This window comes from Leucopleurus acutus (assembly GCF_964270905.1).
Source record: "Leucopleurus acutus genome assembly, chromosome: 3".
Classification (NCBI taxonomy): domain Eukaryota; kingdom Metazoa; phylum Chordata; class Mammalia; order Artiodactyla; family Delphinidae; genus Leucopleurus; species Leucopleurus acutus.
The window spans coordinates 7,388,787-7,412,558 of NC_139145.1; the positions used below are offsets into that span (position 1 = coordinate 7,388,787).

The 23,772-nt window shown below is 51.0% G+C and overlaps 1 protein-coding gene across 4 annotated transcripts in view; it reads left to right on the forward strand.

The window, feature by feature from the left end:
• ILF3 (interleukin enhancer binding factor 3) overlaps nucleotides 1-11,092 on the forward strand; it is a 28,396-nt gene extending 17,304 nt beyond the window's left edge. The window contains exons 7-20 of one of the 4 annotated variants that reach the window (XM_082837037.1): nucleotides 239-334; nucleotides 952-1,063; nucleotides 1,478-1,575; nucleotides 2,126-2,237; nucleotides 2,342-2,452; nucleotides 2,817-3,016; nucleotides 3,374-3,541; nucleotides 3,969-4,106; nucleotides 4,216-4,392; nucleotides 4,490-4,643; nucleotides 4,791-4,844; nucleotides 8,260-8,628; nucleotides 9,420-9,548; nucleotides 10,436-11,092. In XM_082837037.1, the coding sequence (XP_082693163.1) occupies nucleotides 239-334; nucleotides 952-1,063; nucleotides 1,478-1,575; nucleotides 2,126-2,237; nucleotides 2,342-2,452; nucleotides 2,817-3,016; nucleotides 3,374-3,541; nucleotides 3,969-4,106; nucleotides 4,216-4,392; nucleotides 4,490-4,643; nucleotides 4,791-4,844; nucleotides 8,260-8,628; nucleotides 9,420-9,548; nucleotides 10,436-10,572 (2,055 nt within the window). In that variant the 3' untranslated portion in view covers nucleotides 10,573-11,092. Of the gene's footprint in view, nucleotides 1-238; nucleotides 335-951; nucleotides 1,064-1,477; nucleotides 1,576-2,125; nucleotides 2,238-2,341; nucleotides 2,453-2,816; nucleotides 3,017-3,373; nucleotides 3,542-3,968; nucleotides 4,107-4,215; nucleotides 4,393-4,489; nucleotides 4,644-4,790; nucleotides 4,845-5,297; nucleotides 6,863-8,259; nucleotides 8,629-9,419; nucleotides 9,549-10,435 lie in introns of those variants that run through there. The other 3 variants (XM_082837038.1, XM_082837039.1, XM_082837040.1) reach the window with 3 other exon arrangements.
• Nucleotides 11,093-23,772: the final 12,680 nt, after the last annotated feature.

The following is a 23,772-nucleotide window of genomic DNA, read 5'->3' on the forward strand; positions in this document are numbered from 1 at the left end:
CAAATTTGACACCCCCAAAGGAGGCTTGTGACTGAGTAGGTGGGTAGCTGCTGCTTTGTGCCAAGAGTAACATCATTCTCGTCCACTCGGTGAAGTCGCTGCCGACCACACACTTGATGGTTGTGAACGTTCACCGTTTACCCTTGACAAAGTAGCACCCTGAGACTTGTGTTTTTCATGTTTGCCTTGTGTTCAGGGAGGTGCCTTGGTGTGAAAAGCCTGTGCTTTGTTCCTCTAGGCCAGAGCCAATGGGCTGAAGTCGTGTGTCATTGTCATCCGGGTCCTGAGGGACCTGTGCACCCGCGTTCCCACCTGGGGTCCCCTCAGAGGATGGGTAAGGCACCTTTGTAGCTATAGCCACCCTGGGTCATGTGTGCAGAGACCTCCCAGATCCCAAGAATATGTTAATGGTAAATGGGCTGGAGTGGCCCTTCAGGGTGTGGCCGATACTCCAGTCATAGCTGCTCATTGAGCAACTACTGCGTGCCACACCCTGGGTGGGGATGAGAACGAGACCAGACTCCCATGGAAGGTGCACAGCTCAACCTAGGCAGGGGCCGGCCAGGTGGCACACTTACTGTGACAGATTGCTCTCCGTGAAGAGGGTTTTGTAGCTGTTCTTGGACAGGGGTCAGCAAACTGAGGCCCACAGGCCAATTTTGGCTAGTTGCCTGTTTATCTATAGTTAAGAATGCTTTTTATGTTTTTAAATGGCTATATTTTAAGTATATGTACCTATGTAACAGCTTCAACTTTGCCTCTTGGCCCACACAGCCTGCCCCTTTAACGTCTGGTCCTTTAAGGAGAAGTTGGTTAAGACCCACTCTAGGTGTCCTGTCTTGGACGCGCGCCCGCACACACACACACACATACACACACACGGCAACAGCTCCTCAGCATCAGCCAACTCCCTCCTGGACACTGTAGTTAACTGTCCCTCTTGCCTTTCAGCCCCTCGAGCTTCTCTGTGAGAAGTCCATCGGCACAGCCAACAGACCAATGGGTGCTGGCGAGGCCCTGCGGAGAGTGCTGGAGTGCCTGGCTTCAGGCATCGTGATGCCAGGTTGGGGCCTTGTGCTTTGCAAGTTGCAGGGAAAGGACAGGGATTGAGGCCACTTCCTGGCGGGTCCCCTGACCGGGTTAGGGCAGCAGCATCCCCGTGTCCCCCTAGGGATGAAGCATGTGACTACCCTCTTGCACCATCATATCCAGCCCTGTGCCGGCTCCGCAGCTGTGACTCAGGGCGGATCCGGGGCAGTGGTGACCCACTCCCACGCGAGCTCCATGCTCTGAGATACATGTGGATTATTTCTCTCACAGGCTGGATGCCGAGTGGGTCACCGAGCTCGGTGTGTTTTCCAGAGCTGGGTGTGGATGGGGCGCGGGGGGTAACGCACTTGGTTCCCTCAGCCAGCACAACTCTTCGGAGATGCTAAAAGATAATCCTCTGCATATCTTCCTTGTTTCCTGCCTTCAGATGGTTCTGGCATTTATGACCCTTGTGAAAAAGAAGCCACTGATGCTATTGGGCATCTAGACAGACAGCAACGGGAAGATATCACACAGAGTGCGCAGGTATAGTCATCGCCATTGCCAACGTGAGCCCTTACCCAGTCTGTAATCACTGGCTTCCAGTTCCATTACTGGGTATTCTCAGGGTAGCCACTGGACTCATAGGCTCAGGCTGGGGATTCTGAAGGTCAAGGGATCGTGCCTGATACAGGGTGCCCCAATCTGGGTTGCTTCTTTCCCCTGGCGCCACGTGTGGTTGTCGCCTGCCCCCTCAGCCTGCTCGAGTGCTGTTTTCAGACACCGAGTTCAGCGGGGAGATGTGTTTGCGTGCGGACTGCTCCAGGAGTCCTTCCCTCGCAGGCCCACCACGTGGCTCCGTGTGGCAACCAGTCCCCAGGTTGGGGTCTCCTGTAATCCTCTCGAGGGGGGTGGTCACAGGCTGGCCTTCCCCCACAGCAAGGCTGGGCCCTGGCTGTTGGGGACCCCTCGCTGTTATAGGGGAGACCGTTAGCAACCCGTCAGCTCCCACCCCTTCCAGAAGGCATTAGTGAGAGCACACACGTTGGCTGGGAACGCAGGGCGGCTGAGTCAGGTTCCTCTTCCCCTTCTCCAGCATGCTCTGCGACTTGCTGCGTTTGGCCAGCTCCATAAGGTCCTGGGTATGGACCCCTTGCCTTCGAAGATGCCCAAGAAACCAAAGAATGAAAACCCAGTGGACTACACAGGTAAGCATGGCGCAGTTCCCATGCCCAGGGAGGCGGTATCATCGCACGCTCCCAGTAGAGCCCAGACTGGAGTCTCAGCTGCTTCTGTCCTTGTCTCGTTTCAGTGCAAATACCCCCCAGTACCACCTACGCCATTACGCCCATGAAACGCCCAATGGAGGAAGATGGGGAGGAAAAGTCTCCCAGCAAAAAGAAGAAGAAGATTCAGAAGAAAGGTACCAGCATTCATTCATAGTCCTTGTTTTACCCTCCACGTGGCTTCAATTAAGGTTCACCCCAAAGTGAGTGGGATACCTCCTTTTGCCTTCTCTTTCTCGGACATGATACTTAAGTCCTTTTAAGAATGATTAAATAAATACAGCATGGGTATGGAACACAAGTGGGGTGGACGTGCCTCAGCTGGTGACCACAGGCGTGGTGTGCGCCTGGGAGTGGGGCAGGCAAGGCCTCGGCACGTGTTGCCGCCCAGCCCCCTGCCCAGTCCTCCACGTCGTGCATCAGGGCGCAGTCAGGACAGGTTCCCCTGCCCGGTTCAGAATTGACTGACTTTCCAGAGCAACCTTGGTGTGTTCTCTCTAGAGGAGAAAGCAGAGCCTCCCCAAGCGATGAATGCCCTGATGAGACTGAACCAGCTCAAGCCGGGGCTGCAGTACAAACTGGTTTCCCAGACCGGTCCAGTTCACGCCCCCATCTTCACCATGTCTGTGGAGGTAGACGGCAACTCATTCGAGGCTTCTGGGCCCTCCAAAAAGACTGCCAAGTTGCACGTGGCCGTTAAGGTGAGCGCGGACGGCAGCGTCGTACAACGGCAAAACACTTCCCTCATCTTGCTCCCCTTCAGAGCCGTCATCCCCTGTTTAAGCACGAGGCTAAAGGAGGGCATGCGCATACTGCAATGGTTAGATTCCTGAACGGTAGCCAAGTCACACGTGGCAAGAATGCCATCATCACTGTGGCTGATGGGCAGAGGGCCCCCAAGTGTGGCTGGGCATCGAGGTGGTCTTGGGAGCTATAGGAAAGCTCCTCCAGTTAGCTGGACGCTACCCTAGGAACTTCTGAGTCAGGACCCCGGGTGTGGGAGGGGTTCTGCGTGGTTGAGCCCTCCCTCACTGGGGGCCTGGGTCTCCCTCCTGCAGGTGTTACAGGACATGGGCTTGCCCACGGGTGCCGAAGGCAGAGACTCCAGCAAGGGGGAAGACTCAGCTGAGGAGACAGAGGCGAAGCCAGCCGTGGTGGCCCCTCCACCTGTGGTGGAAGCTGTCTCGACCCCCAGCGCTGCCTTTCCCTCAGATCCCACTGCCGAGGTGAGCACGGGGTGGGTGCTGGGGTGCCCGGCAGGAAGGAGCAGGCAGCCCTGGGTCCCATGAACCAGGACAGTTACTGGTCCTTGTTCTCTTACCCCAAGAGAGTGTACCTTCCAGTCCAGGAGCCTCTGGAGGGAGTTGGGTGTGAGCTGTTGAGCCATGACCAAGAGGCCCTTGCTGGTGTTGACCCAGCATCTGGGGCTGCACTGGGGTGGCCTGCAGTCGAGGGTGTGCCGTTTCCCCGGGAGATGGGGTGTGGGTGGAGGTGGTCCCATTGCTGGGAAGGCCACAGATGATTTCTGGAGACGGGAGTGGCGAGGGGGATGGAGCGGAGGGCCTCAGCCATGACATAGGGGCGGCTGCCCTCCTCCACGTGCTGGAAAGCCCTTAGCTGAGTTTGTTGGTTTTCTTTTCTGTTTTCCCTGAGAACGTAAAACAGCAGGGGCCGATCCTGACCAAGCATGGCAAGAACCCTGTTATGGAACTTAATGAGAAGAGGCGTGGCCTCAAGTATGAGCTCATCTCAGAGACAGGGGGCAGCCACGACAAGCGCTTCGTCATGGAGGTGAGTGGTCCTGGGGGCGGGTCCTGGGGGGGGCCTGGAGTCCTTGGAGACTGCCCCCCGTCCCAAGGTGGGTGTTGGGTCACCCCAGACACACATGTGTTCTTCCCAGGTCGAGGTGGACGGACAGAAGTTTCAAGGCGCTGGCTCAAACAAAAAGGTGGCCAAAGCATATGCCGCCCTTGCTGCGCTAGAAAAGCTGTTCCCCGACGCCCCTCTAGCCCTTGAGGCCAACAAGAAGAAGAGAGCCCCCGTGCCTGTGAGAGGTGGACCGAAATTTGCTGCTAAGGTGAGCGGTCACCCCGGAACTCTCTGACCTTGGCGTGTATTCTCTGGTGATTCGAGTGGGAGGCGAATGTAACCCGTCTGTCTTCTTTCCCATCCAGCCACATAACCCTGGGTTCGGCATGGGGGGTCCCATGCACAACGAAGTGCCCCCGCCCCCCAATCTCCGAGGACGGGGAAGAGGAGGGAACATCCGAGGTCGAGGGAGAGGGAGAGGCTTTGGTGGCGCCAACCATGGAGGCTACATGAATGCTGGTGAGGACCATTGTCCTGTGCTGTCCCAGTGGGCTCGGCCTGCTCCCTGGAGTGGTGGGACCTCTGGGGCCAACTGAGATGCCAGAAGAGGCAGGGGGGCCGGCAGACCCACCTCCTGCCCTGGTGACCCTGTCTGTTCCCTTTCAGGCGCCGGGTATGGCAGCTACGGGTATGGAGGCAACTCGGCGACCGCCGGCTACAGTAAGTGTGTGTTTCTCTTTGTCTGAGCTTGGGGAGAAGCTGCAGCTTAGCTCCCGTGGCCTGAGTTAGAGCAGGGTGACCCAGCAGCAGGAGCCTCCCTGAGGCTTAAGGGCGGCTGGCACCCATTCTCGGTGGTTAGGTCAGGCGGTCCTCCAGCACCCCCCATCCTGCAAAAGTGTAATTTACTCTTTAAATGTTAATGCACACACTTGTGTGACTTGAAAGTTCATTAAAAGTCAGAATTTTAAATTTCTCTGCTTTAAGCCATGCGAAGCACCAATCCTGTGATAATACTTTTCCTGACAGTGCACAGCTCTTGTCTTGAGAAGGAGCCTTCATTGGGGGGTTACAGGAGCAGAGAAATCTAAAACATGAATTTCAAATGTGGCGCTCTGTGCCATTTTTCAAAAGAATTCTAATTTTTTTTCTCTGCTCTGTCTCCCCCTTTTGTAGGTGACTTTTTCACAGACTGCTACGGCTATCATGATTTTGGGTCTTCCTAGAGCATCTAAAAGTATTGCACACAAAATCAACTTTTTACTCCAATTTTCTCGAACTCCAAAACCCAAAGTGTCCGTGCTGTGCCCTGTGCTTCACTGGGTTTCTCAACCGTGGCTTGTCACCGCAGCTTGTCTGAAACTCTTAGCCTGCAGAATTTAAGACAATGGCAGTTTTTATCGTGATTTGCCTTTGAACTTGGTCATATTGAAGTTCACAATAAGTGGAAAACAATTTTCAGAGAATGTGTTTTTTGTGCAGAATTGCACAGAATTCTAGAGCCAGCGTTGGTCAGCATCAAGGCAAAAGCCCACCTTTGCTTTTTATGGAAAGCATTACTTTATTTAAGAGACAGATAATAATGCATTTTAATCTACCTTTGTCTTAATTTACAGCAGGTTTTGTATGAATTTTTAACCTTTTAACAAATTCCCAAATCTGGTTGATGCCTTTGACAGTAACGATTTCACCACATCTGAATCCAGAGCAACCGGCCTTTTTTTTGTTGTTTTTTCATAAGCATGTGAAACGTTGGGAACGTTGGGGAATTGTATATTGTGCTAAGTTAACCTCTTCCACCTTTTGTAAATGCTCTGGTGGGTTCTTGTTCCGGGATGCAATGTTCTGTGGCTGCTTTAGCTAGAGGTGAACTCTCAAAGGTATCAAAACTGTGCTTCCACTATTAGTGCAAGAAACAGACAGGCTTTAAGGAAGAGAGAACGTGGAATTTTGCAAGTCGTAATCACACCTACAAATGCATGGGATTCTAGAGGTTTTTTTTCCATTTTTCTTTTCTTTTCTTTTTTTTTTTTAAATGGGGCTTTAAAAATAATCCAGCAGGAAGAGCTTAATACATAGCACAATTCTCCAGTGAAGAGCCAAGCCTCAGCAGGGCCTGTGCTGCTGGGCGCATATCCACGGCAGAGTCCAGAAGGCCCGGAAAGCTGCTGCCCTCTCACCTCAGGGTGCAGGCTTGAGCTTGTGTGGCTTCTCCCTCGTGCGCAGAGGCACACACAGGCGTTTTGGCTCTTGAATGAGACCCCCGTCTCTTGGCGGGAGTCCTTCTTGGGAATGAGTGTAGTTTGGGCTCTGGTCAGCAGGTTTTTTTGCAGCAAGGCCTGCCTCTGCGTTGACTTGCAAAATTTTGCGTTTATTCAGTCAGGCAAAAAATTGGTCAAAACGGTTATTACATAATTTGTTCCCAGGGGTTTGAAACATTCAGTGAAACTTTTTAAAACTTTGATTGCATGATGTATTTTTTTTTCCTAGAAAGTTATTGTTTGAGAATAATGTCTTTTTATACCAGGAAATAGTTATCCTGAAATGACGTTGAAAATTTCCCCTCCCCTTTATTATTATTATTATTTTTTTTTAATCAATACATGTTAAAGTAACAAGCCCTCAGTCCTTGGCGTCTTCATTCATTCCCACACTGGCGGAGGGGCGAGGAGGCGCTCAGTGCTGGTCGTGGGCAGCCGAGGTGGTGGGCTTCCGAGAGGGGGTCTGCAGGGGACCTCCTGTCCTCCAGCCTCCTTGAGAAGCCTTCGCGCGTTTACTTTCTTGCATTGTGGGACACGTCCTTCTCCTTGGTGTTTTTGGCTTTGGGTGGTGTGGGTGGAAGGGTCTAGAGAAAATTAACTGATGTTGCAGATCAGTTCTATCCAGATTATTGTTCAAACCACCCAAGACACAGCGGTGTGGGGCGTACATCTGCAGCGGGTGGAAGGAATTAACCCCATTCAAAAGGCAGGAGATCCTTGGTGCTAAATACGGGAAGGAAGGACAGGGTGTGTGGGGAGCGTCCTCTCCCCGTCCTCCCACCCTGGGCATAGTGGCCACACCAGGCACCAGCCCCGGCTGTCTGTGGCAGGGGCAGCGGCCAGCCAGCACAGGTGCACCCAGGCCCGCCTGCTCCAGGAGCCCGAGAGTTCTGCAGCCCTTGTGTGAATGCTGGGGATTGCCCGGCTGGGTCAGAGAGCCACCCACATGACCTGTTCTCTTCCTGTCGCCTCACCTTAGCTGACCCATGCCCCGCCAGTTCATCTGAGTGGTGGGGCTGTGTTAAGAAACCTGTCTTACGGGGTCTGTACCTAGTAACCAGAGGGGGGACCCACCGTGACATTCTCCGCTCCAGGACCTGAGAATGTGGCGGCCTGGCTGCACGCTTGTCAGTCCTGCCCCTGGGTCCTGCCTGCGCCCGGCAGCTGTGCTGGGAGTAAGGAGGGGCCCTGTGGGGGGGGGCCACCCAAGGCAGTAGCTTGAGGGCCCACCTGGGTGTTCTGAACCCAGCCGTAGTGTTTCATTCCGCCCACGAGGCTGTGGCAGTCACACCAGGGAGATGCCCTAGGTCATTGGGCTAAGTCTCCATTCGGTCCTCCCAGACCCAGGTTGGACCAGCTGGTCTTCCAGGAACGACTCTGGCTTTTAGGGGCATCGTTACAGAGCAGCTCCAGGGGTCACCCAGGCCTGGGACTACAGAGCCTCTTCCCAGCACAGCAGGGGGGAGGTGACGGTGGCCAGCTGCTTCTTTGGGGCTTTGCTTTTCCTCTCACCGTTGGGGACATCTGGGTAGCAGTCAGCTAGTCGTGAATGTCATCCCGCGCTTGGAGCCCATCTCATTGTAATGTTGACATCCGCTGCGAAAGCTGCTGCTGGCCTGCTGTCGTGCCGCTGCTTGGGCAGAGAGCCATTGTTGTCGTCAGCTGATGGGTGAGTGGGGCTGAAGGCTGGGCCAGCCCATACCAGGCTGCTTCAAGGACTGGAGCCGCTGCTCCTCGCTCTCCTGCCTCTTTCCGTCTCTCCGGGCCTGGCCAGTGGGCTTGTGGGTCAGCCTTCAGGGCCCACAGCTGTGACCTTCCCTCTCCTTCCCCTCCCCCGTCTCCCGATCCTCCAGCTGACCCGCTGCCTTCCTGTTTAGGTCAGTTCTACAGCAACGGAGGGCATTCTGGGAATGCCGGTGGTGGTGGCGGCGGCGGGGGCGGTGGTGGCTCTTCTGGCTACGGTTCCTACTACCAAGGTGACAACTACAACTCACCAGTGCCCCCGAAACACGCCGGGAAGAAGCAGCCGCATGGGGGCCAGCAGAAGCCCTCCTACGGCTCGGGCTACCAGTCCCACCAGGGCCAGCAGCAGTCCTACAACCAGAGCCAGTACAGCAACTACGGCCCCCCACAGGGCAAGCAGAAAGGCTATAATCATGGACAAGGCAACTACTCCTCCTACTCAAACTCCTACAGCTCCCCCGGAGGCGGGGGCGGATCAGACTACAGCTACGAGAGCAAATTCAGTGAGTTGGCTTCCAGAGCCGCCAGGGGTCCAGGCCAGCAGCACATCCCAAGGAGTGGTGGAAGCTCAGCCCTGCCCCAACCTGACCTCTGGTGGAGGGACTGGAAGGAAGCCGGGTGGTGCTGGCTGCAGGGCGGGCGTTAGGAAAATCCTGACAGCAGGGTCCCCTGGCCCAGGTCTTTGCTGGTCCCTCCCTGTTGCCTTCTCCGAGGTCCCGGAGGCTGTGGGCTGAGGCTGGGGCCCAAGGGTTGATAGAGCCTGTGAGTCTGGGCCAGCTGCTGCAAGGTCATCTCCAGGGATGGGCTCTGGAGACAGCCCCCAACACATCCTGAGTTAACTTCCCCGTCTGCCGGTCCTTCCACCTCGTGCACAGACCCAGCAGGCCTGGGGAAGCGTGGGTGTGAACTCGTGCACAGCAGGATAGCGGGCAGCTGCGTGCCGGGGACCTTAAAGAAGCTGTGCTGCCTGTGCGTGGGCCTGGCGGTGGGCCTCGGGTACCTGGCTGGGTGGGAGAGGGGAGGAGGCCGCTGGGGACCCTGGGATGGAGGAGCAGGCGGGAAGGCAGGATGGACCTGGGCTTCAGAACATGATGACATTACAGGGCTCCAGTGGCCCCTGGCGCTTCGTGGTTGGACTGAGGGTGCCAGATTTCATCAGTCAAGATGGGGATCGGGCAAGGCCCAGGCGCCAGCTGAGCTCCTGCCACTGCCGAGGCCGCGCACAAGGAACCTAGATCGCCCCAGCCGCAGTCTTGGCCACAGCCCCTTAACTGTGTTATCTTCTCTCCCCCAGACTACAGTGGTAGTGGAGGCCGAAGCGGCGGGAACAGCTACGGCTCAGGCGGGTCGTCCTACAATCCAGGGTCACACGGGGGCTACGGCGGAGGTTCTGGGGGCGGCTCCTCATACCAAGGCAAACAAGGTGGGCCTGGGGCAGCAGGCAGCACAGCATGGGGCCCCTTAAACTCAGAGCCAGCAGGGACCACACGGATTCCATGAGGAGGGGGCGTGGCCTGGCCTGGGCAGATAGCAGCACAGGTAGGGGGGCCCCGGTGGCAGCTGCAGCTTGGCTTCCATGTGGGGTAAGGACAAGGAGTGGGAGACACGGGCACACCAGGACCCTGTGAGAGCACGGGCTTAGGCACACCTCCAGCGTCGGGTTCTTCCCGAGCCAGGCGTTCAGAAATTGCCCTACTCTTTTTTTTTTTTTTTTTCCTTTCCTTTTTGCGGTACGCAGGCCTCTCACTGCTGTGGCCTCTCCTGCTGCGGAGCAACAGGCTCCGGACGCGCAGGCCCAGCGGCCATGGCTCACGGGCCCAGCCGCTCCACAGCATGTGGGATCCTCCTGGACCAGGGCACGGACCCGTGTCCCCTGCATCGGCAGGCGGACTCCCAACCACTGCGCCACCAGGGAAGCCCTGCCCTACTATTAAATGTTGGCACCAACGGGAAAGAATACGGAGAACAGTGAGGGCCAAACAGAGCCTGACGTGGAGCTCTGGTTTGGGGTGGTGAGCTCAGCCTGTGCTTAGGCAGCCCCCGGTTACAGCTTCCACTGCCTATGCGTCGTGGCTGGGCAGCTCCCCACCCCTCATAAACGCAGGGCTGTTGGTCCCATCTCAGGGTTTTTGGGACAACTAGGCCCAGTGACCCTGGAAAGGCACTTAGCAGAACAAGGTGGAGCTTCCATGGCTGCCCTGCTGCGATCTCTCTGGCAGACACAGTTCTGGTGTTGGCTGACGTCCTGCTCTCTGACCGCGGGGCAGGCCTGTGCCTCTCACCTCTAACCCTCCCCCCTCTCTCCCTTAGGAGGCTACTCATCACAGTCGAACTACAACTCCCCGGGGTCCAGCCAGAATTACAGCGGCCCTCCCAGCTCCTACCAGTCGTCACAGGGGGGCTACGGCAGAAACGCAGATCACAGCATGAACTACCAGTACAGATAAAGCCCCCAAGGGGTGAAGATTTGTACCTTCTGCACTTACTCCCCCGTTGTAAGATTCAGTTTTATGCATCACAGTTAACATGTCAACCGGCCTCTCCAGGCCCCTTCCGCCCTACCCTGTCCACGTTGCTGTGTTGTGAGGTGCAGCTGGTCACTCCTGTGACCCGTCCTGTGACCCATATTTAGCTGTGTTTGGGACTCCGTGTCTTCAGTGGTTTGTTAGTTGCCATTACAACTTTGTCTGAGTAGAGTTTTTTTGAGTTCTTGCAATTAAGTATCCCTCTGTCTATTTACAATTGGTGTTAGTGTTAACTCAGTTTGTCTTTAAATAGTAACGGAAGGGATACTTCATCTGTTAATGCTTTTGTGAAGTGAGTTAAACGAGCTTTCTGTATTTTAATGCTTTAGTGTTTCAGTTTTATAAGTGAAGATTTTATTTTAAAAACCAGTGGGAAAGAGTGGGGGTTTTTTTTGTATGTCTGGTTCATTCAGGCAGTACATCTGAATTGAGCTGAATGTAGACGAATAAAGAAAAACAAAACTCTGTGCCTGTCGTAGGCCTGGGTGTCTGGGCCACCAGCAGCAAGATGGGCAGGTTCCTCCACTCTGTTCCCAGCACAGGAAGGCAGGGTGTGGGGGGCAGGGCAGTCCCTGGTCACCAGAGAACGGCCAAGGCCAGCAACGCAGTTTCCTGGCAGCTTGTAGAACCGGTGTCCCAGCGGCGCCATAGTCCCAGCTCTCCCGTTGGGCTGCAGAGTGACTTCCGGAGACCCACACTGCTGTAGGGGGTTTGCTCACACAGTTGGGCATGCTTTGTTTTCTCCATGAATTCTCATATGGTTTTAAGTGCAATTTCAAGTCACCACGGAGTAAAACATCCTTGTAGGTTGGGTACGTGTAACCTAAAAAAGCCCAGTTGAATCTGGCTGAAAGATGCCGAGATCTAGGGAACCCAGCCACAGAAGCATCCGTGCCAGGATGGCGCTTTGTGTCTGCAGCAGCCACGGCCTTTCCCCTGGTGCCGCCCCACCTCGAGCGTGTTCCACAGAGTGCACGGTTGGCGTGCTTCACGATCCTGGGTAGTTTTGCAGTGGTTGGGAGACGTCTGTCACCTAGTGGGTAGAGGCCAGGGATGCTGCTGACCATTCTACACTTGAATGTCAGCAGTGCGCAGGTGGAGGAACCCTCCCCAGAGCAGCCCCCTTCTCAACTCTGGCCCTGCGTCCGGGAGAGAGTGGGGGTCGCGCCCGGATTGCTTTACCCGCCTGTCTGGAACGAGCCCCTCACTGAGGCCTGGGACTGCATCTCTACAGGAACCCACCTAGTCTTGCTGCCTCTCCACTCTCTCAGAGCAGGTACTGTTCAAGATTGTGGCCCCTTCGGGCTTCCCTGGTGGCGCAGTGGTTGAGAGTCCGCCTGCCGATGCAGGGGACACGGATTTGTGCCCCGGTCCGGGAAGATCCCACATGCCGCGGAGCGGCTGGGCCCGTGAGCCATGCCTGCTGAGCCTGCGCGTCCGGAGCCTGTGCTCCGCAACGGGAGAGGCCCCAGCAGTGAGAGGCCCGCGTACGGCACACACACGAAAAAAAAAGATTGTGGCCCCTTGGCCTCCCGTGCTTGGTTAACCATGGCCTCTGGGAGAAGTGCGAACCATTCTTGACTCAGAATCACTCAGCTGAGGCAGAAAGTCCCGTGTGCCTTCAAAGGATGAAGATTTGCCTTCTTGGGGAGGTGAGAGAAAGGTGTTCTCCACTAAAAGAGGAAACATTGGAAGAATTTTGCTTACTGCCAGAGCAGAGGAGGCCTGGGATGCCAAATGGTCCAGCCCTGGGAGCGGGTCCCAGAATGCAAACATTTGTGTTGGCCTGAAGTACCCTGGGATCCCTCAAGCATTTGCACTTGGAGACCAGAGACAGACCTGAGGGATGGCTTCCAGCCTCGACTCCTCTCCCAGACAGGTCCAGGGGATGGAAAAAAAGAGACCCACACAAGATCACTTGGACCTTGTGTTTCAGAAGATAGGATAAAGGTGTGGACGGAAGCTGTGTCACTGAGAAGTCCATGGCGAGGAACACTCCTGCGACGCCTGCCAAATGCCTTCAACCATGGACCTGCGTTTTCAACACAGGTTTCACCATTGGTTTCCCAAGCAGCAGCCACCACCACCATTCACATTTCTGAATGCAGACTCACCGCAAGGGAATGAATCTCAAGGTTAGGGAAGGCAGTGGAAAAATATGTACCTATGGTGACAAGTCCTCAGGGAGTCGAGACTTGCTGCCATGTTCATCTGTTGCGGGGAAGGGCTAGACCCCGGGTGGCTTATCTTTGATCAGATGCCTATCTGAGTCTTTGCCATGGTCAGGACAAGTTTATTGCCAAAAAGAGGGCGTTAACTGGGAAGCAAGCAGGATTTCCCCTTGCCTCTTCCAGCTTCTGGTGGCTCCAGCCGTCCCTTGGCTCGTGACAGCATCACACCAATTCTCTGCCTCTGTCTTCACATGACATTTTCCTGTGAGTCTCTGCGTCTTAAATCTCCTACCTTATATAAGGGCACCAGTCATTGGATTTGGGGCCCACCCTAGTCTAGGATGAGTTCATCCCAAGATCCTTGAAAACATCTACAAAGACCTTTCCAAGTAAGGTCACGTTCACAGATAACGGCTGTTAGGACTTGGAAATACCGTTTTGGGGGACAGTATTCGGCCCAGTACAAGGCTGGGTGAAGGTCTCATCTTCATTGATGCAGGCAAAGCCCTGGGAGTTTGTCGGACACAGACAGGGTTACCGTAGTCAGGTCTGGACGCCACACAGCCAGCAGCATCTTTGCAGCACAGGTAACTGTCCTGAGGAGACAGCTCGTGAGCCCAGATCCTTGGCACCCTGACTGTGCTCAGGGACCTCACTGGTGGTGATGCAGCTGGCCAACAACAGTATCCCAGCCCTCAGGACCACCCCAGGAAGCTGGGTTCAGGAAGATGTGGCTGACACCTTGAGCATGAAGAAGGCCTTGCTGCTGGTGCGTCACTCCTTCAAAGCTGACTGAGGCCTCCGCCCAGGCCTATTGCCCTCTAAGTCCAGGAGGCCAGCCTGGAGGAGGTCCTAACAGAGCTGCTTCTCCAGCTCCTCCTCCTCAGCCAGGGCCATGGTGGGCAACAGCTGGCTTATGAAGAGATGTCTTGGCCCACGTGTTGCTGGAGGATGGTGTCATGCGTCCTGGAGTCACCAGCAGAGAGCACCAGGAGCATCAGCAGAAGGGTCGATGGCCCACAGCCTCAGCAAGTTGATCGGGACAGGGTGCTTGGTGGATAGGCCCTGGGGGTCAGTGACCTGGGACTGGGCACCACCCTGGAGGATGTCTTTGGAGGGAAGGTAGGAAGGGAGAAAGCACACGACTGACACCTCATGGCGGGTTGAGATGACGTCCCAGGGAGGGGCAGGGCCTTGCCGGGAATTTGAACTGATCCCAGGGAGAAGTATTGGGGATTAGAGACCTAGGATGAAAGGGGGCTTCTGAGCAGGAATGGGGGAGGCAAATCCAGGATTTGCGCCTCTAGATTTAGCAGTCACTGGGGCCCTGGTTGTCCCTGGGGTCCAGCCTGACCTGAAGTCACCACCCAGCTGCCCGACTACTCTACCCTGGCAGGGACCTCCGATCATCAACCAGTCTTGTGTAACCAACAGGGCTGGCCCTGCCCCTAGGGACCCAGGCCTGGACCTCTCTGCAGCTGGGCTGTCCAGCCTCAGGAGTTCATGTCCAGGTGTGAGCGCCACGCCGGCTCTTCCTTCCCTTTGCTGGCCTGTTCCAAGACCTCTGGACACAATTTTGGGCAACAGGGCAGCACGTGTTTTTGGCTGAAAGGCTCATTCTAACCCATCCCGGAATAAATGGAAACTTCATGTGCTCATTTGTTTCATTCACGCAACATGTATTTATTGGGTATTGCTTACGTATCAGTCCTGTACTGCAGGCTGGGAATGTGGCAGTGAACCTGGCCCCTGCCCTCATGGAGCTTCCAGGCACCAAGAGGGCCCTGTCCCAGCTGGGGCAGGGAGTGTCAGGAAAGGTTTTCTGTGTCTCAAGACAGTGTTGAGGGGGTGAGCCAAGGGTATGCCATGCCAAGGGAACAGACGGCTCAAACAATTCTCCTGAGAGGTGGGAATGGACTGCAAGGAGCTAAAGTCAGATGAGTGAGGCATTTGGGTTGCAAAAAGGAAAAAGTGTGGTTTGATGTAATCCTGGAGCCACCCAGTGCTGGGCCTTGACAGGCAGGCAGAGGTCTTCTAACCTTTATCCTGAGGACAATGGGGAGCCATGGAAAGATTCTGAGCTGGGAAGAACCCAGGCTGAGTGATGCTCAGGAACAGTCCCTTTGGCTACTGGGCGAAGAACATGTGTGTGGGAGAGGTGAAAATGGAGGCTGAGAGACCAGAAAGAGGCTTGAGTTCTGGAACATCTGAGCTGAGGTTCAGAGTGATTTATGTGGCAAAAGTCCACTGGACTTGGTGAGGGATCAACTTCCAGACCCAAGAGGGGATAAAACTGAATATCCCAGACAGCTGACTGGACCAAGAGAGATGCATTGCCTTGCCCCAGGACACAGGAAGGAGAGGGGTCCAGACTCACCAGCTCTCTGCTGTGCTGTGGGAAAACAAGCAGGAATGTTTAAGGAGTGGCCACAGAGGTCATTCCGCACAGGTCGCAAGTCCTGGCCCTGTGGCCTTCCCAGTGTTTCCCAAAATGCTGGCATCCTGGCACCAGGTCTGTGGGGGCCGACACTATCTCACAAGACAGCTCCCACCCCCAGCTGGATAAACCAGAGAAAATACCATCCAGGCTTCTGGGAGCCCTATTTCAACATCAGAGGTATTCAAACCCCCAACTCTCATCCAGAGGTTCTGGATTTTCCACTCCACGCCCAGAAACTCCTGCCCTTCTGGGTCCCAGGACCTTAGTACCCACTCCTTAAGGGCAATCCCCTACGTCTAGTTCTGGGGGGGGGGGGTACGCTGCGCAGTTGCGGGGACCCCAAGGAAGGGGAGGTTGGAGAATCTACTGAGAGTACCAACCCCGGTCACGCACTTGGAAAGGTACGCGGGCTTCCACTTGAGGGGCGCAGAAATCACCCGAGGACTCGCTTGTGCAAACACCACCCTTTCAAAAACGACGTCCTCCTTGCCCCTAGGACCGCCTCTTGGCGCACCGACGCTTCAACAGGGCCAATCAACAGGCCCCGCTCCGAATGGGTGCTTTTCACAGGCTCCGCCCCTTGACATCGTACGCTGTGTCATCGAGCCAGAGCTTCTAATTGGACAGTTTCTCAAGCTTCACCCATGGCCCCGCTCCTATGGGATGGGCACTTGCGCAAAGCGCGCCGCTTTTAATAGGCCGCTTCCGCAGGCTCCGCCCCGAGGGCGGCTGCCTCCCTGGTCTCCGGGCGACGTGCGCGGCTCTGTCCAGAGTGCTGAAGCCGCGCTCCTAGCGCTGCCTCAACGGGCGGTCTTGTGGCCCCCCCACAGCCCTCCCTGCTGAGAGGCGCCGAAACGGTAAAGGAGGTGCCACTGCACCCCACCTCCAACCCCGACTTTACCTCTGGTGATAGAAAAGGCTCCCTTCACTCCATGCTTCTATCTAGCTCAGAAGAACGCCAAAGTCCCCACCGCAAACCAGAGGCCTTTCAGGATCTCACGCTGTGACCTTGCCACACTCACCTTCCGCTCCTTCCCTCACTCCCTCCAGCCACACTGCTCTCCCTGCTGCACTGCAAACGATCCAGATACATTCCCACCTCACAGAGCCTTCGCTCTCACTGTTCCCACTGCCTGAAATGCTCTCTCGGATCTCATTTGGCCCCTCCCTCATCTCCTTCAGGCCTTACCTCAAATCTCACCTTCTCAGTGAGTCTGGTCCTGACCACGCTACTTAAAATAGTCACCTCCCAACTCCTCTCCTTTCCTGCCCTCTTTATTCCCAACACTCATTACCACCCGAGACATGACGTGTTTTACAATTTTTTCTTGTTCACTCCTCCAGGGAATGGATTTTTGTCTGTTTTTTCACTGCTATGTTGCCCTCTGTGAGAACAGTGCCTGACACAGAGTGGGTGCTCCATAATGTTTATTCATGTGTGTATGTTGGCATTTACTGTGTACCTTCGTAATGACCCTCTGCCCCAATTTAAAGATGAAGACACTGAGACTCACAGAGTGGCCATCGCCTGACTAAAGTCACCCGGCTTCTGAGTGGCGGAGCCTGAATCCCCTCTTCCACTTCCTCTGGCTGTAACCCTTTCGCCCCTGCTCTGTGCTGCAATCCCTAATACTGCCTTCTTCAGGAAAAGAAGCTGTATTAGAGGGCGGCTTCACAGGGCTCAGACAGGCCGAGATTTCAATTCCTGTTCCTGGATTACTACTCCTGTGACCAGGAGGGAGTTAGTAAATATCTCTGCCTCAATTACTTTATTCATAAAATGGAGATGATAATAGTACCCACCTCATTGTCCTATGAGAGTCCAATAAGGCAATGACAGCGTATGGCTTACCAGACACCCGACACACACTGGCACCTGCTCCATTAGTGTTGGCAGCGTTGGCTCTTAATCATCATAATTTTTTGGGAGAACGAAAAGAAATATTGGAAAATCAGGAGAATGAGGCTAGAAAAGCTATAGGAAGAATGTTTCAAGAAGGTGGGAGTGGGTTTCCCTGGTGGCGCAGTGGTTGAGAGTCCAACTGCTGATGCAGGGGACACGGGTTCGTGCCCTGGTCCGGGAAGATCCCACACGCCGTGGAGCGGCTAGGGCCCGTGCGCCACAACTACTGAGCCTGCGCTCTAGAGACCGTACGAACCACAACTACTGAGCCTGCGCGCCACAACTACTGAAACCCGCGCGCCTAGAGCCCGTGCTCTGCAACAAGAGAAGCCACCACAATGAGAAAGCCGCGCACCGCAACGAAGAGTAGCTCCCGCTCCCCACAACTAGAGAAAGCCCATGCACAGCAACGAAGACCCAATGAAGCCAAAAATAAGTTAAATTAAATAAATTTTTTAAAAAAGGGAAAAAAATGCATGCTTAAAATAATAATAATAACACAGAGTTACCAGAGTTCTCCTGTTAAGGGGGCAGGTGAAACGGCGTTGGAGAGGCTGTGCAGAAACAGGCACTTCCATATACTGCTTGCTGGTGAAGGTGCAAACGCCACAAACCCTATAGAGGGCATTGAATAGGATTTATTATTCTCTTTGACCTAGTCATCTAGCTGCTGGAAAATCTTCCTAAAGAAATACTTGCTGCCCTGTGAAATGACTTAAATACAAGATCATTCACTGCAGCCTTGTTTGTAGAAGCAAAAGATTACTCACAACACAAGTGAGAATCAACAGGAGACCCCATAAGTGAGAGATGGTCTACCCATACTTTGGAATACTAGACAACTTTTGAAAAAGAACAAGGATGGGAATTTCCTGGTGGTCCAGTGGTTGGGATGCCTCACTTTCACTCCAAGGGCCTGAGTTCAATCCCTGGTTGGGGAATTAAGATCCCACAAGCCATGCAGTGTGGCCAAATTTTTTAAAAATAAATTAATTCATTAAAAAAGAAAAAAAACAAGGAGACTATGTACTGACATGGGATGGCCTCCAAGGTGTACACAAGAAGGGAAGTGCATGCCCCACGGTAACTAGCAAGCCTCCTTTTGTGTATAAAGGGATAAAAGTAAGTATTGAACTTAATATTTGCTTCTGTTTGCATGAAAAAACACTAGAAGGACACAAGAATCTGATAAAACATGTTATTAGGAAAGGCTGAGTTGGAAAGTGAGTGTGGGGGGATGAGTTTGTTCACCTTTTGTACTTTCTGAATTTTTTATACATTCAGAAATGTGAAATATTACAAATACAGAAAAGTGCATAAAATACAAAAGTGCCGTTCATTGAACACTCTTGTAGTTACAACCTCCAAAGACCAATATTTTGTATTTTTGTTCCATATGAAGATTATATATATATATATATATATACACACACACACACACACACATATATTTTATTTTATTTTAAAATTTATTTATTTATTTATTTAGGCTGTGCCAGGTCTTAGTTACAGCATCTTAGTTAGTTCTTAGTTACGGGATCTTTAATTGCACCATTCGAGCTCTCAGTTGCGGCATGCATGTGGGATCTAGTTCCCTGACCAGGGATCGAACCCGGGCCCCCTGCACTGGGAGCACGGAGTCTTAGCCACTGCACCACGAGGGAAGTCCCAGTACATATATATTTTAAAAAGGAGTGTTCAGCTCAGCTGTGTTGAATTCTGCTGCCAAATCATCTGAGTAATGAAAGATGTCAGTAAATGGCTCAAACATCTGAAAAAGTGTTCAACCTCAGCAGCATAAAATCATGGAATGCACATTAAGGAGATGCCATTTCTCAGGCACCCGATCGGCAAAATTGAACAGTTCTATAAATATAGTTGGTGAAAACCTGATGAGGAAGCTTATCTACACTGCTGTTGTGGATGTCAATTGGTGTGATCACCTTGAAAAAAGTTGGTCCTGCCTTTTCCAGTTGAATATCCACCTGATCTAGGGTCCTGCAGTTCTATTCCTAGGATTCTTGCAGAAGTGTACAATGAGATGCACACACAAATGCTCAGAGCAGCACTGTTTATAATAGCAAAACCAAACACACAAAACAAAAGCTGGGGACTTCCCTGGTGGTGCAGTGGTGAAGAATCTGCCTTACAACGCAGGGGACGCTTCGATCCCTCGTCAGGGAACTAAGACCCCACATGCCGTGGGGCAACTAAGACTGTGCCACAACTACTGAGCTCGCATGCCTCAACTAGAGAGCCCGAGTGCTGCAAACTACAGAGCCCATGCACTCTGGAGCCTGTGCACCACAACGAAGAGCCTGCGTGCTACAACAGAAGATCCTGCATGCCTCAACGAAGATCCCGCATACTGCAACTAAGACCGGACACAGCCAAAAATAAATAAATAAATAAATAAATGATGAATAAATCTTTAAAAACAAAAACTGAAGAGTTCACAAGTCCATTGACTGGAGAAATTATAAGTACATCGTGGTATATTTATACCAATACATAAAAAAGAAATGAATGGATCACAACTACATACAACACAAATGAATTTTACAAACATACTTGTAAGGAACATTAAACAAATCACAGGGACTAGATGTGATATAATATGATTTTATTAGTGGAATAGCTGTGGGACAGACGGCAATTTCTCCCATACCTCCTTTTTGCTATTGAGTTAAAAAAAAAACTATTATGAAACTTATACTAGAGTAAGTTGTAAGGGTTTTGAAATTTTTAGACAATTCCATGAGTCAGTGATCCATGACTAGTGGAAAATGACAGTTCAAACACTCTGTTAGTCTATGAAAGATTCCAGAAGATTAAAAAAAAAAACAAACCCACCATTAGTATATTGAGATGAATCAACCCTAAACAAAACAACTGCAACAATAAAGTATATGCTGAAAAATATGTAAGTATAGACAAGAGTGAATACTAAGGACTTCCCTGGTGCCGCAGTGGTTAAGAATCTGCCTGCCAATGCAGGGGACAGGGGTTCGAGCCCGGGTCGGGGAAGATCCCACATGCCGTGGAGCAATCGAGCCCGTGCGCCGTACTACTGAAGCCCCCCGTGCGTAGAGCCCGTGTCACCGAAATGGGAAGCCACCGAAATGAGAAGCCTGGGCACCGCAACGAAGAGTAGCCCCCCATTCGCCGCAACTAGAGAAAGCCGGTGCGCAGCAACGAAGACCCAACGCAGCAAAAAAAAAAAAAAAAAAAAAGAAGAAGGAAAAGAAAAATGAATGAATACTAAACATCACTTAATATTAAGAGGTTAAAAAAAATTAAGAGATGAGAACTATTTACATGGGACAGGCATGGGAAAGATAATTCACAGTATACATGTTATGTGTATTTTTTAAGCATGTATTATCTATTTTAAAAACTTAAATCTATTTAATTAAAATGGAATCATAAGTCAAGTTTATTAAATTCCTGAGTTCTCAAAAATTTCTTTGTATTTCATACATTTTTTGTTAGTGCACACGTTTTATTTACATATATATATTTACCATATACTGTGGTAAAATATAAATTTTACCATTTTAAACTTTTTTCATATTTTCTAAAAGATTTATTTCCCCCCCTTTTATTGAGATATAATTGACATATAATATAACACTGTACTAGTTTAGGTGTATAACATAATGATTTGATATATGTATATACTGCGAATATATTTAATTTTTTGAATGGGAAATAAAAACATCAAAAAATATTAAAAAGGTAATCGATCTCCTGCATGCTAGCTTGAGGAGCTTCACAGATCCACTTCTTAGTGAAACGTGAAAAGTATTAAAAAACAATCATTTAAAGTCTCTGGAAATAGTCTCAAGTGCATACAGTAAATGAGGAAACAACTATTGAAAAAAATCTATGAGTAAATTCGGCTAGAACAGGGAGCTGGTATTTGATATCTCCTACCTCCCTCCTTTACTCCAGTTCAGCGAGATGGACACTCCAGTCCAGACTGGAGTAACCAGTAGCAGGAGGTTGCTCCCCAGTCGGAGGGCTAACTTCTCAGGAAGGGCAGCAAGTCAGTATTTCTCATTCTACTCACAGCTACTTGTGTTGAGGCTTAGTTACAGACAAGTGCAGCTCTTCAAAGAGAGAATAACTGAGAATTTGCCAAAATTATGGAAAGACCACAATCCTCACATCCAAGAAGTCCAGGGAATCCCAAACAGGATAAATTAAAATTATTAGATACATCATGTGAAATTGCAAACTGGCAAAGATAAAGGAATAATTTTTAAAGGAAACCAGAAAGACAAAAACAGATCTCAAGAAATAGCATTTATATTTACATTACAATATCACTTACTATTTCTTAAGTGATAATAGAAGCCACAAGTGGAATAAATTCAATGTGCTAAGAGAAAATAATTGTCAACCTAGAATTCTATATTCGGTGAAACAATTTTTCAAGCACCAGGGCAAAATAAATTTCTTTTAGGTAAACAGAAATTTAGAAAGTTTATCAACACAGGGTTCTTATTATTGAAAAAACTGTCAAAGAGGTACTTCTGACAAACAGAAATTGATCTGAGATCTGTGAGTAGAAGTTATAAGCAAAGATATTGCTATATATGTGAATATATTTATAAACATTGATTGCATAAAACAACAAGAACAACAATAATGCCAAATTTGTGAGGAAAAAAACCCCGATCAAGATATCAAACACTGGACAGACAAGCCTTCTGAGTTCTGAGTTCAACTGTCTAGAAACCTTAAGTTGATTGGGACCATGGCAAAGGTAAAAATCTATAATTTGTTAAGTATGCCACTTAAAATTGCTAGAGCATCTACCACAAAAATATAGAGTGCATAGAAGTTTCATAAAATAAGAGGGAAAATGAATTGAGAAAATTTTTTTGATTGATTCAAAAGAAGGCAAGAGAGATGGGAAAGAAAAAACAAATATAAGAACCCACAGAAGCTACAAGAATAGAAAGCCTGTAAAAAGATGGTATCAGATCCATTATAAATGTATATTGGTAACCATTATAAATGTAAATCGACTAAACTTATCAATAAAAGGCAAAAATCATTGGAACGGTGGAAAAGTACAAAAATCCAGCTTTTTGTTGTTTTCTAAATATACACAAATGAGACAGAAAATTTCTAAATAGTGGGATATACAAAAATATTTAAGGATTATCATAACATGAAAGTAATTGGAGAGGTTATTTTATTTTATTATTTATTTATTTATAAAAATATAAAAATATTTGTCTGTTTATAGGGTCTTAATTGCGGCACGTGTGATCTCTCGTTGTGTCTCACGGGCTCTTCGTTGCCGTGAGTGGGCTTCTCTCTAGTTGTGGAGCACTGGCTCCAGAGTGTGTGGGCTCAGTAGTTGCAGCGCGCGGGCTTAGTTGCCCCGCGGCATGTGGGTTCTTAGTTCCCTGACCAGGGATCGAACCCTCGTCTCCTGCACTGGAAGGCGGATTCTTAACCACAGGACCACCAGGGAAGTCCCCTGGAGTAGTTTTCTTTTTTTAATTTATTTAACGTATTTATTTTTGGCTGCGTTGGGTCTTCATTGCTGTGTGCGGGCTTTCTCTAGTTGCGGCGAGCGGGGGCTACTCTTCGTTGCCGTGCGGGGGCTTCTCATTGCGGTGACTTCTCTTGTTGCAGATCACGGGCTCTAGGTGCGTGGGCTTCAGTAGTTGTGGCTCGCTAGCTCTAGAGCACAGGCTCAGTAGTTGCAGCACACGGGCTTAGTTGCTCCGTGGCATGTGGGATCTTCCCGGACCAGGGCTCAAACCCATGTCCCCTGCATTGGCAGGTGGATTATTTAACCACTGAGCCACCAGGGAAGTCCCTGGAGTAGTTATTTTAATATCAAATAAAAAGATATACACGGGCTTCCCTGGTGGCGCAGTGGTTGAGAGTCCGCCTGCCGATGCAGGGGACACGGGTTCGTGCCCCGGTCCGGGAAGATCCCACGTGCCGCGGAGCGGCTGGGCCTGTGAGCCATGGCCGCTGAGCCTGCGCGTCCGGAGCCTGTGCTCCGCAACGGGAGAGGCCACAACGGTGAGAGGCCCACGTACCGCAAAAAAAAAAAAAAAAAAAAAAAAAAAAAAAAAAAGAATACCATGACCAGGCTGGATTTATTTCAGGAATGGAAATAAAATGTATATAATAAATTAGAAAGTAAATATTATATGATTGGACTTTCTTTTCTTTTCATTGTTTTTTTTTTTTTTTGGCCCCCTCCAAATCACAGCCTGGCCAGTAGTGACACTAATCCCTCCAAACCTTTAGGCCTTTTTTAAGTTCAGTCCCAGAGGTGGAGGGCATGAGCTGGTACTACTGAGAAGGGGAAGACGGAGGTAGGTAGGCAAGCTTGGGAGGACAATCATGAATTCTGCTTTAGACATGTGGAGTTTGGATGTCTACAGATGCCCACTGGGGGTGTCAAGGAGGCATCTCTCAAGAGGAGATGGGAGTTCAGGAGAGAAGACTATGCTGAGAATAAAAATTTGGGTATTGTCAATGTATACAGTGTTTTTAAAAAAAATTAATTTGTTTATCTTATTCATTTATTTTTGGCTGCTTTGCCTCTTCATTGATGCACGCTGCAGCTC